Raw genomic sequence first — 13,542 nt, 5'->3', positions numbered from 1 at the left:
TGTGTCCCCCAAAGACAGGATTATTTCTAACTATAATGTGAACATAAACTCTCTGAAATTCTCCAGAGAATTTATTCACTATTAATTGGAGAGTTTATGTTAAGAAGTTTGAGATGCAAATAATTAAAAATATCAGCAAATACCTTGTGTATCCAAAGAGTGTGTGTCACAGCTTCTGTGAGAGGAGAACAGCTTCAAGGTCTCACGCCTTCTCGGTAGAACCCTTTGCTCTGGCTTCAATAAAGGTTCACAGTTACAGTTTCTTTAAAAAAAAAATCTGCAGCAAATTTGGACTTAAAAATCTGAGGCAAATTTTGATGTTCAGGCTTTGAAAGTCACGACTGAACAACTTTCACTTGGCCATCCCTTCTTCTTTATTACTTGGCTTATACAAATTTACTTTAAAAACAATCACAAGAGATTCTATTTCTCCATGGAAATTAAATGGAACATTATAAATGTCTTATTTACAAGTTGATATACAGATTCCAATAATTTTGGAGTCTCACTGCCATGATCTCTCCAAAGGGTGGTATTGTGAAAGTCGTTCAGTCGTGTCCACCTCCTTGTGACATTACGGACTGTACAGTCCACAGAATTCTCCAGGCCCGAATACTGGAGTGGGTTTTCTAGGGGATCTTCCCAATCCGGATAGCTCAAATGGTAACAGTTGTGTTACTAGATGACAAATAACGTAATGTCTGAGTTGGAATGACTGCATAACATTCCATCCAGTTGGAAATTAAAGATGAACTAGATCATCCTTCTCATTTGAAGATGGGATCATGGAGCTACCATTATGTATACATAAAGTAGAAGCTTTCACAATGTCATCTTCCAACATAAAGATTTTCTAATTCATTTTCAACGATAAGAATTATTTGCTATCACACCATTAATTCTTTCATAGGCAACAATACACATGCAGTCAATACAGGTTTTTATGACACAAAGTTATTAAAGTACTAGGAGCCAAGTATGTCTCGGTCTGGTCATCTCTACTAGTGTCTTCACTGGGTAATCAGCATTAACACGTAGCTTCCCCACCACCATTCTGCCCTCACCACAACTCTTCACTGGAGTACAGTGGGTACTAGATACCAAAGACGCCTGTTTAGGCACCTTTGAGAGAACTAAATAGTTAAAATTGTAAAAAATATATTTGAGCTTACACATTATAGGGAAAGCAATCATATATACCCATAGTTTATTCTTCATTTCTAAGAGATAATCTAGCAGACATTTTACTCCAGGGTCTTTTGAATTCTTTCCAACTCAAGGAAATTTCTGCTTTAAGAGGAAGAACCAGAAAATGCCTGTATTACCTAAACATTGCCAAGTTAGCTGATTTCCAAAGGTTTTTATTTCATTGGCCTTCCATGAGGCAATCACTTTAATGTTTGTCAAAGGAAACAAAAATAAAGCTACCAAAATAACCAAACACCTAAATGTAATACATGTATATTTTATACATACATATATGCTTATATATGTATGTGTGTCACAGTAGGAAACATTATTATAAGAGAACAATGTTGATCTTAAGTAATGAATTTCTTCTTTTACCCTCACTATTTCTTTAAAAGGGAAAGAAAGAATAAAAGAGGAAGAGATAAAGCTTATTTAAAGGCCTCATTTCCCATGACATTGGGATGCATTTAAAATTGAGAACAGCTCAGAAACATTGTGCTGGTCTTTCTTGGATGAAGACTGAATTTGTGTAGACTAAAATACAAACATAGTAGAGACATGCCAGCATTTAATAACACTATACTGAATCTATACAATTGAATAATAATTTAAAAAGTATTTTTTATATATAAAATGTTTCCTGGATACCAAAAGCTCAAATAAAAACCCCACCCCTCCTGCTGTGTTCCTAGGTATACTATGTACTCAGTTGGGAAATGTTTCATAGCACTTGTCTAAGGGAAATATTTTCTGGTTTACAGGGTTGGAATTAGAGGAATCACCATTTCCCCCCGCCCTTACTCGGGGAGTCATGGTTTCCTGTAGCACCATACTGCAAGGTAAGTGTGAGTGACTGCTGCGTGCATCAAGTATATTCTGGTGGACAGCTGGTTACTGAAAGCCTCAGAAGCCCCACTCAAGTCGTACCTGTCAGTCAGTCCAGAAGCCAGCGGTCATTCTCTGGAAATCTGCCTGGCCCTTCTGTTTGGTAGGTCTGCTATGTTATGATCAAAACAAGTTCATTGTGGAGTCCTGAAAAACTGCACCATTTCTGCTCTAGAGGGCCTGGCTATTGCTACTTGGGGATAATGTAAATCATTGGGGATTTTATCAATCTACAAATATTTAGTCCTTCACCCATAGCAAGGTAGATATTGGACAAGAGTGTAAACCATAGAACACTTAATGTACACAAGAAAATCAGAGAAAATTTAGATGCCAATTCTCCAACATAATTTCCACTATTTCTCATTAGCATAAAATTGTTCATATATTTTAAACAACAGCATTCTATAGAAGTCACTGGCAAATCAGAATAACATACACTTTATATAAAATAAGATATTAGGAAATGATTCAGAGTGAAAAAGTAATGAGTGACAGTCATTCTCAACAAATAATGAATTGCAACTTACTCAATTACCAAATCTCCATATATCTACCCTCATAACAAATGCAGGGAAAATGAGGCAAAATCAAAAGTGTCTTGTAGAAATAAACACTTCCGTGTAGGCATGTGAGCTTGAAAGACAAGGTGCCAGTGTCTTCAGGAGTCCGCCGCATTAGATCAGCTTTGAGAATCTTGATGCTTATCAGCACTTGTCTGCTGGTGCCCAAAGACGTGCTTTTTGAGTCTGAACGCTTTTCATAGGAGAGTTTCATATTCCAAAAGGAGATAATGGTCACTTTCAGTGGTCATTTAATAATTGCTCTTTATGGAAGATTTCTGTCTTCACCATCAATTTTGACATAACTATCTCTATACTTTACATTGGGCTGCTGGTGGACATGCCTGATGTTCATATCCTTTAGAATGCACGAGGCTCTTTATAATCACAGAATATATGGTCCTACTTTAACTAAATAAGGGTTGGATTAGGACTTGTTTGATTGACAACCTTTGATCTTCTTATAGTAAATGATATATTAACTTCATACAGAACATACAACCTCCTAATTAGGTAGAATCTGTATGAATTCATTTAGATATGCAACAGGTAACATTTTAGTGAAAAACCCAAGACAAGCTTGACTTCAACAGACTTGAGAGGACTTCCAATCAATGTTTGATAATTGTGAAAAATTTAAATATAGTAACATATTAGGTATGCAAATCATGGGGTTTTAATATACCTGTTAATTAAGACCATCTTTCTCAAAATTTTCCCAAAGATTATTTCTAAATGAGAATTTAGATAATTGAGATAGTAAAAATGTATAATAATCTTTTGAGTCTAACAGTATTACCTCTATATTCAAAATAAACAATTAATGAATACCACAAAGCATTTTGTTAAATATAAAATGTGTTTCTACCAAAATGTTTTCAACATTTGAGACTTGAGTTTCCACTAAACAGTGTTAAGAACACAATGTTATTTTCCCTGTATGACATTATGTCTATTATCAAAGAATATTCTCAAAGAGCAATTTGCAATGTATTTTAAGCAGAAACAGCTTAATCTTAAATAAGAATTGTATATATTCAATATTTGATTCAGAAAGAGTTACATTCCTTTTCAAGGGAATGGGCATCTTCCACAAAGAAATTTTACTCAAAGTTTTCCCAAACTTCAGTAAAAGAAATCTTTTGTATACTTTCAAATACTGTGCCTTTTTATTTAAAACAGTGTAAACATAACAACTCAACACCATCGATAATTGGAAAAAGACTGGTTATGTGAACACTAATTTCCTTGGTTGCCCCATGAAAAGAAGGGTAAATAAAACAGACAAATCTTCAGGAGAAGTTTCAGTTCACCTTAGCAGTGGTAAAAATATTGCTTTATTCCAAATGAACATACAGCACAATTTACTGTTCTTTGGGGGACTTCCTGTGAACTGAATAGGCTGGGCTTTGTGACTTCAACAATTTATTCTTTCCATATTAACCACAGAAGCCAATGTCTTGGTCCACACATGGCAGACTCGCTATAAAATAAATAGTAATGAGGATGATGAGAAAGCAAAGGATAACCATCAATTTGATCATTGGCTTGTATAAATAATTTAAGTATGCATGACTCAGAATAGGTACACATCCCCTACTTGCCTTGTGATACTGATATCATTAATGAGCCAATAGTTGTTTCTCTCAAAAAGATTCACATCAGAAAATGGTCTAGACATTGTCAAGAGTTTTGTAGGACCCCACCATGCAAGTGACCTTGATTTACTAACTGAACTTTCTACTTAATGGAAAAAATTTAAAGTGAACAGATCTACGAGGGAAATTTTTTTTCTTCTGAATATTAGATTCCCTGATGTTTCAACAAATTTTTAGCAAGCTGAATACACACACACATGCACACACATACGCACAATGAACATATGTGCATACAGCATACCGGTGCTCGAGTGAGCAGGCCCCCACATACACACACACACACACACACACACAGGCACACACACTGAGAAATGCTCCTTTGGAGCCCCCTAAAACAATCTCAAAGAAAAACATTTCTATTAGCATGATTTTAGTGACACGACATTTGTGATGTTTTTGTCTCTTTTTCTATAGTAATTTCCTACCTCCCTCTGAAATTCTGTGCCTTCAAATTTTGGAGGAAGCTGGCACATAAGAGTGGCTAAGATTGCCCCGTGATGCCCTCTATCTTCTGGTCCTCTCCTTCCAGAGTCTTTGTGCCATTCTTCAAAAAGTAAGTAGAAAACATTACATTGGTTGACATGACATAACCTGTGATGAGGCTGTCGAGTGAATAGAGATTTAGGGTTTGGGATTGGCAAGCCACATGGCAAGGGCCACCTGCTCACTGGCACGTCCGCCCTTAGCATACATCTCTTCTCTCTGAAACTGGGTAACTGCAAGCACTTTTTATGAGGCCACTGGCGCTGTGGGGCTGAGGGTCTGAATTGCTCACATCTACTAAGAGCCAAAGAGGACAGTGTTGGGACTAACTGAAATTGTATTCAGAATTCTACCCAAAAGCTTTAGTTGTAAGCTTTATCCCTCCTGAAACGTTTCTTTCCCTTTAAAAAAATATTTTGTTAAAAAACACTATGATATGAGGGCGATAGACTATTTGGTTTCTTCTAAGTAGATGCTCTTAAATTAATGCATATAAATAATTTGTATTTAATCTCCTCTCTTTCCTGTTGAGCAAAGCATAGAATGCACAGATTTCTACATCTCGAGTCACTTGGTCAATGCAGGGTCTCTTTGTATTTCATTTCTTAAGACAAATTGTGCCTCTCGTTCTGATTTGGCTGTGGGACTCAGGGGAAGAAAGGCTGTGTTTTCACTTGCACTGTCCTCGGTCTCTACGCTGGCCAGTTCGTAGTCTTCTGACCGCCTGGCATCAGTCAGAATTCGAATCTGCTCCTGGACAGTTTCTAGCAATATTTTCACTTCTTGTTGTTCTGCTATAAGACAATCGCTGACTGGAATACTCACATTGACAATATCAGCAGAGTAGGAGTTTTTGCACCATTTGATGCTTTTGACTTCAGAAATCCCTGGCATTTGCATGCAGGTTTCCTCTAGACCCACTGAAGGGATGATGGGCACGGAACTGGCCCTTGGGGATGAATATCCCATCAGGTCCTTTTGCTCCAAACTATTAAAATAGGAGTTTGTCTCTCTTGAAGGCAGTTGCATATTTATTGATGCATTTTGTTGGGCTGTTAAACCATTGGCTGAGTACCTGAAAAAGGAACAAAGTGTAACATATTCTGCTACCTGCCCCACAATATTCAGTCAACAAAGCACTTTCCACATGCACCATCTCACTGACTTCTCACAGCAACCCCATGAGACGGATACTATGTTCCCAGTTAAACAGAGAAGTAAACTGAAGCTCAGATAGGTGAAGTGACTTGCCCAAGGTCACACAGAAAATAAGTGACAGACTGAGACTCAAACCCAGATCTTCTTACTTTAAGTCCAGGGATCTTTCAACACACCACAGCTGTAGAGGCAGGTGGGATATAGTCTTCCTGACCTCTATCCTAGAATACAAAGTAAATGGGGATTGAGCAGGTGAGAGTGTGGCCCTTCCATAGTGACAAACAGGAAACCCATAACGGCATTACTCCACTCCATCAACCTGACCACCCTCTCAGCCCTGGTTAAGTCCAGTAGACTCCTTGTGGCCACTGTAGGTGGAGGCAATCAGGAAGCCCACTCTTCAGCATCAAAATGCTACAGTCCTAAGTGTCTCTGCTTCACACTGACTTTAGGGAGACCAAGTCCAATTTCCATTGGCACTCTGTTCTATAGGAACTCCCTCACTGCCAGTCTATAGAGCCTAAAAGATGGGATGAGAGGCATACAATTCCTCTGTCTGCCCAAGAAGAACATGCAGGAAGTTCCACAGGGCCTCAGTCAAGCTAGTAATGTTCCTCATATGGTTTCTGGAGCCAAGTAAGGTAGTTCATGGGTGCATGACAATGACTTGTCCAGAATGCCATCATGACATTCCAAGTCATTTAATATGCCAGAATCTAGCTGGCCCCCTTCTTGGTTGTTCAGAGCTGGTGAATTTTCCATTGCTTCTGAACTCTCTAAAGTCAAAGATTGGAGCCGAGATACGGTAGATTCACAGAAATGAACAGTAGTATTTATCCTATTTCTCAATTATTTTTACTTAATTTTAACCTTAAATTAAAATTTAAGCATAATCTAAACATATTCACCCTCAGTATAATAAATCTCATTCCCCTTGTCTTACATTATAATGTAAATAAAAATCATGTTTATACACAGAAAGAATAATTACAATGAAATGTGTTGCATACTAAATAGAAGCCTTTATTGTAAAGACAAGATAGGAGCAATTTAGAGATCTGTCTTTCTGCCAGACAGCACAAAAAGATGAGGAACGGCTTTAGGTTGCAGTTCCATCCTCTCTCACTGTGCCTAACATGGAGTTGGCAATCAATAAATTTTGATGGAATGGACACAGGACTACATGAACAGACCTTCAAGATAAACACTCTCTTAATATCCTAGTTAACACAACAAGAGCTAACAATCACACAGAGCTTTCAAAAGGCACTTTCACCTCTATTCACTTTATTGATTTATAACACTGTGTGGTTTATTATTATTGCCATATGATGGATGAAAAAACTGTACTAAGAAATACCCAAATGACTTGCCCCAAATTACACTCTTGGTAAGCAGCAGAGGAAGCAGTTAAACCTATGTTGTCTTATTTTGTTACTATCAAGGCCTTAAACGAGTGGGCATCTCAAGGTGCATCCCAACCTTTTTTGGGATGTAAAATCTTTACCTGCACAAACTATATAGGCACATAGAAGGAAATTCCCTAGGGGATCTCACTCCTTTCTCCTTAGTGTTATATGACTGAAAATCTGAACATAAAGTTTCTGATCAATGAATCAATTTCAACAAAAAGGAAGGTGCCAACTTTAAGACTTCTGTGTTTTCTTTTCTTAGCACCATTAATGTGTATGAAGGTAGAGAAGGTCTGCTGTCAGATTCACCAATGGCACAGGGCCAAGAAATTTTATTAGGATAAAATCATCTTTCACATGGATATCATCAGAGTATATCCATGAGTAGAATCTAACAGGTTGAAAAGTAGTGGTGATAGATGCCAATCCTTAATACCTGGATCTAAACAAATTTGTAAAAATTATGACTAAAGATGTAAATATCTTATAGAATTTAGCCAACCGACACTTTAACAAGTCCACAGTGTGACATGACTAAGGAGTAATCAAAGGCAATTCAAGCCAGACTTGGAGCTGCCTTCCAATATGCCTGAGGGCTGCCCTGGGTGGCTCAGTGGTAAAGGATCCTCCTGCCAATGCAGGAGACCTGGGTTCCTTCCCTGGGTCAGGAAGAGACCCTGGAGAAGGAAATGGCAAACCATTCCAGTATTCTTGCATGGAAAATCCCATGGACAGAGGAGCCTGGCAGGCTACAGTCCATGGGGTCACAAAGAGTTGGACATGACTTAGTGACTAAAGAGCAGCTGATGGATGAGAAAGAGGAACTGCAGTTGACTTACACGTCATCTCACAAACCAGGTATGCATCACATGCTGGCAACCACTGAAATCTAAAATGCTGCCCTAACATGAAGCTGTACTTTAAACTATTAGAACTCTCCAAAAATATGACTTCGTTTTGGATCAGAAAAGATTTCAAGTTCCACCACCATTACATGCTCTGGAGTCTTAGACAAACATGGAAGCCTCACTTTAATTCTCTCATTAATTAAAACTGTCAGGTTGTAATGCTGACCTGGGGGGCTGCTCTGAGGACTTGCTGAAGTGATGCCTCTGCATGAATCAGTAGGGGCACACTGGTGGTCTTCCCTTTCTTCCTAGAGTTGCTGCGAGTGTTCTAGCACTGGCTTTTGAGTAGGAGGTGACACTACTCTCCAGAAGTTTAAGTTAAATTTCTAGATGTGATTCTTGATTAGAAGATACTCAGAATTCTACATTCTATCATAGTCAATGACTGTCACATTCTCTCCATAAGCTCATCATTCATTGACTGTGAAGTACCAGTTTGGACTGCCCTTCTTCTGATGATCCCTCAGCAAAGTAATCACATGTGCCATTTCCTTTGTAGCTATGTGAACAAATTCTCCTTTTAAAGAGGGAAGATTTCAACAATTAGTCATTTAGTTTGATTCCCAGGAATTCAAGGGTCAGGCTAAGAAATATGTGTTTCCCCAGAGGACTCTAGGACCCAGTTCTTGGTGCATATGGCATTAGAATGAACAGACTAAATTGAAGGAATCTAATTTTCCCTCTGGAGCCATATGATTAGAGATTCCACATTTATACATTGCCATTCATGACTGAGATTTTTCTTCACATTCCTTTCCTGGTTTAGTGGTTTATTGAGTCAGAAAGGCTGGTATTCAATGGTTCTTTTACATGGGATATCTCATCTTTGGGTTCACCATTGAAATTCTTTTATCTTTCATGGATTCATCTCTAAACTTCCTGAAGAATAACTGAATGTAAGTTTGTGAAGTTGCTATTTAAGTGAGATGGATGATGAGTATGTTTCAGATCCCTTCTACTTTGAAGGTAGCAGTCTTTTGTGATTCTAGCTCTTTCTGTTTAGTATATGAATCCATGAGTTTGATTTGCCTGACACAGTGCATTTCAGAGCTCTGTGAGCCACTAGCCGTAGTTGGCACCAAGCCACTGATCAGGGGAAAGGCTCTTAAAGAAGTTCCTTTCCACCTGACTCCCTCCTCAGGCTTCACCAAGTCAGACACTGGCTTCAAGCTGAGCTGAAGTTAGTGCCAAGGAGAGACATCATATACAATGGGAGTCTAACTAGGAGACAGCGCCCACATGCTTGATAAACAAGCCACAGATGGCTGATGACTCTTATAAATTCATTCGCTCCCCCTCCAGGCAAGGGCCAGATTTGAAGAAGGCTTTTAGCTGTGAAATTCTATTACCAATTCCATTTCCAGTCCGGTGAGATGGTCAGTCCCCCAGGAGTGGGAAATAGCTGTTCTCAAGAACTGAGAATGAGGTTGCTCCCTGAGATTCATTGTGCTGAGCACACAGTGACTTAGAGTCATCATTTATCAACACTGGATGCGTATCACATTGGAAAATGCATGTGGCCAGCCAATTGAAGAGAACATTCCAAACCCAATGATGATTGAACCAAAACAAAACCGCCACCAGGCAGGATAAGTGTTAAGACCCCAAGGAGTTAAAAAGCAAAACAGTGCCTGAACATGCCCTGGAAATCTCTGAGCTCTTGGAGATGTGTGTATGTTTGGTTCAAGACTGTCTGTCACAGAGCACCCTCTTACTGGTACATTTGGAACGATAGCTATGATAGTGCCCAGCAGAGGAAAGAAAGCATGGACTGGGTTCTCTGTCCATTCACAACATCTCTGAGCTTGATTTCAGCCTCACCCATTCTCACTCTAACATTCATCCCAGGGCAGCGGGGAGAAGGTTGAGGGGGAATACCTAAGTAACAGACATTATTAGTGGTCTAAGAAGAAAAATAATTATGAAACATAATTAACTATAGGCTAATGCAAGCCCCTTTTCCAGCCATAAGGCAAACAAAGATGCAAACTGCTTCCTGAAACTTGTATATTTTGAACAACTTAGCTATTATGTTGAATGTGTAAACCTCACCCCAGACCTGTACCAATATATTTTACAGTCCAATTGGAATTGCTTCACAATTACAAAATTGAGACACAGGCTATTTATTTCTTTTCTTCTAGTCTTCCTACAGAAATCTGTTGCTGGGATTTGTCAGACATGGCACTGTTGCATGTATATGTTGCCCAGAGGGAAAGACAAAGTTAAGAATCTGGGACCTCAAACCTGCTTTGACTTTCAACTTGCTACAGACTGGGTAGAAAAATCACCCAGACTAAAGAAATGTAGCCTGGCTTATTCAGAGAGAGAGAAGAAAACTGGATGCAACAGGAACCTGGCTTGAGTGAGGGAATGGATTCTTAGACTTTCTGAAGTAAACCCTGATTGCATTGCTCTTGAAATTAGTAGTAATACTATAATAGCTCCCATGGCAATAAATACAAGTACTCCTTCTCGGCCTACTATGTGTCAGGCACAAGCTCTAGACACAAGTAATTTCTTTTTAACCTGTCCGACCATCCTCAGGAAGGCTGATACTATTTTGTTCAATTTATAGACTAGAAAACATAAGCTTAAATGATAAAACTTTCTCAAATTCATACAAGTAGCAATCCAGCTTGTCAGGGTTGATAAGGGCTGCCATATTTGGTTGGATAGCTATGTCAGTGAGGTAATTGGTGTCTAAAATTCACTCTATGCTCCACTCACCATTCTATGAGCCCCATGCAGGTCCATGTCCATTCATAGGAAGGGGCACTTTTTGCCCTGAAAGGATGGGCAACAGCCACTGAGTCCAAAGCCCATTTTTCCACCCCTGCACTGTGAGTGAAACTAGAGATCTGAGTTCAGCTAGTTGTGCCTTGACAATATGCAGTCAGCATTGACTGAGACACGTTCAGGAATGCTCTATGGAGCAGATGCTACATCTGTATCACCTAACTGCTTATTATAGTATTTTCTACAATAGTCATTAGAGAATTAAGTCCTCTCCCCCCCCCCCCAAAACTAAGGGAAGCCTACTTTTGTCCTCCTAAGAAATCCCTAGTTTTTAAAGTTAAAGACACATTCCCAGTTATTTTAGAAACTGCATTAAAACATAGTCTAGATATCTATATACTTCTTAATGTTACATTTCTTTTCCATCTAATATCTACTTGCATTGTATCTAATCTTTATTGTTATTCTTTTGTGAAACAAATATGGAAGCAAGCATAAATAGCCAATTAGTGATGGAAATCAGTGAATAAAACCCCAAGGAACATTAAAAACTCCATTTAAAACTCCAGTATTCACCCTCCCTAAATTCCATTACTTTTAAGACCTACCCTTGGCAAGGTATCGTATCCTGGTCTGGGATCCTTGATTCCTCCAGTTGCTGATATGCTGGTCCCACGAGTCCACCCAGCCTACTTCGGGGTGATGGGGGTGTCCTTCTGAAGGCATTCCTATGGAGCATACCACTCCTTTGCCCTGGACTGCAGCAAGAGGAGAGGGTCCTGCTGGTGGAAAGAAAACCAACAAACAAATTGATCATAGCCATTTCCTCACAGGTGGCTGCTCAGATAGATTCTTCAAGCACTGTATTTGCACCCCAGATCCTCAGAGTTCTAGGCCAGATTCCACCCATGCCTGCAGGATATCGGCTAGGAGAGATCGAAAGTTGCTGAATCTATTTTATCTTTGGACAGACTAAGAAGAAATGTTCAGTTCCTCTGTTTCTGGCATTCCTGTCTGGAGCACAATGGACTAAAATAATGGCAGCTTCCCAGCCTGAGAGGTGAGCTTAAAGGATGCTCCAGCTCCTGATTCCCATCTTCCCTTATCATCCATGCTCCAGCAGGGCCTCTAACAGAAATAAAAATGGTCTTGTTATTAAACAGTGACAAGAACTAAACCCAAGAAGCCTTAGGGGAAAATGTCAATGGTGTCAGTGGTAGAACAAACAATCCTTATTTTAATTGCCGTTGTTTCCTTAAAATATGTGTTATTTACTTTTCCAGTTCACAATCTCAAATTTTCATAAATCTTGACAACCTAAATTATTTTTCTTTTGAGGTTTCCTTTTCCTAACATTTTTATTGAATGAAAGATTCTTTAAATTCTATAGTATTTTACAATTTTCAAAAGATTCACACATGATTTTATATAATCCCATATCAACCCTTTGAGTTTGCTTTTAATAAATGTCTGATCATATATTTCATTTGATTCATACATCCAAATAGCCAAATAACCATATGTTATCAGGTGCCATCAAGGGGCAAATAGCATACATGGGATATACCTCAGGTAAGATCCCTACATAGATATATTAAATAAAGAACTAGACTCTTTACAGGAATCACTTACTAATTCGCCACATTACTAATTCCATCCACATCTATTCCTCTCTCCATGCCAGTGAATTTACCCTACTACCATGTGAATTGTAAGAACTCTGTTCCTATGTAAACATTCCCTGAGATGCCTGTAAGATGATTTAGAATGTTTGTGTTATATCCTAATTTAACTTTGAAAATAGCAATAAAACCATACACAGAGTGAAAACATCTTCAAAATTTCAATATGCCATCAAGTTCTAAAGGAACCATTCCCCCGAAGGAATTTTACGCATATTACTACATTATATGGAGTTCCATAACTTTTCCCCCCACCAACATTACTGTTATTTCCACTTAATAAATACAAAACCTCTCCTATGTTATTAATATTTAGGGTCAGGATTTGAAAACCTGACATATGAAGTGCCAGTAGCCACCACCCTGGATTTGGCTAGGGAAAGCGACCACACTTTAGAACTTCATATTTGTCAAGCCTATCAATAACTTCCTGAGTTTGTGCAGATACCAGATTATACTTAGCATGGTTATTACAGTTTCATTCTTCAGCATAATATTTCTAGTGTGTTGAATCCTAAAATGCTTAACAAGGGACATCTAGCTAGGTCACTAAGCCAGCACGTTTAAGGAGCTCCGTGATAACCGATTCGTTTCTTTCCTTCCAGTTTCTATATACACTGTCTGGTGGCAATTGTGAAGTTCACAGAGCACTCGGACTTGGATGCTAGAATTAGCTGCATTGGGTCTGTATGTTACTAGCAGCATGATACTGGGGATAGTACTTGTACCACTCAGAGTCCTGGAGGGAAATAAATGGTACCAGAAATTGGATCACTTGGGAAGATTTTGCTGTTTACAAATGTATGTTCACTGATTGAGGGGAGAAAAAAAAAAACACACACACAACATGATACTACTCTACT

General features: G+C 38.7%; 1 protein-coding gene and 1 long non-coding RNA gene across 8 annotated transcripts in view; one reads left to right on the top strand and one right to left on the bottom strand.

Annotated features, from left to right (window-relative positions):
* LOC122709314 overlaps window positions 1-4,839 on the top strand; it is a 272,493-nt gene extending 267,654 nt beyond the window's left edge. Inside the window, exons 3-4 of the long non-coding RNA XR_006345470.1 lie at window positions 1,953-2,030; window positions 4,712-4,839. This is a non-coding gene — a long non-coding RNA (uncharacterized LOC122709314). The remainder of the gene's footprint in view (window positions 1-1,952; window positions 2,031-4,711) is intronic.
* NRG3 (neuregulin 3) overlaps window positions 3,787-13,542 on the bottom strand; it is a 1,171,842-nt gene continuing 1,162,086 nt past the window's right edge. For 2 of the 7 annotated variants that reach the window (XM_043926571.1, XM_043926572.1), the window contains exons 8-10: window positions 11,606-11,779; window positions 6,088-6,159; window positions 3,787-5,855 (exon numbers count right to left, since the gene is read on the bottom strand). In XM_043926571.1, coding sequence (XP_043782506.1) covers window positions 5,348-5,855; window positions 6,088-6,159; window positions 11,606-11,779 — 754 coding nt within the window. In that variant the 3' untranslated portion in view covers window positions 3,787-5,347. The remainder of the gene's footprint in view (window positions 5,856-6,087; window positions 6,160-11,605; window positions 11,780-13,542) is intronic. The other 5 variants (XM_043926575.1, XM_043926577.1, XM_043926576.1 and 2 more) reach the window with 3 other exon arrangements.

The sequence above is a fragment of the Cervus elaphus genome, chromosome 15 (assembly GCF_910594005.1).
Source record: "Cervus elaphus chromosome 15, mCerEla1.1, whole genome shotgun sequence".
Lineage (NCBI taxonomy): Eukaryota > Metazoa > Chordata > Mammalia > Artiodactyla > Cervidae > Cervus > Cervus elaphus.
The sequence above is the reverse complement of the archived record's forward strand: the minus strand, read 5'-3'. Positions and strand labels throughout refer to the sequence as shown.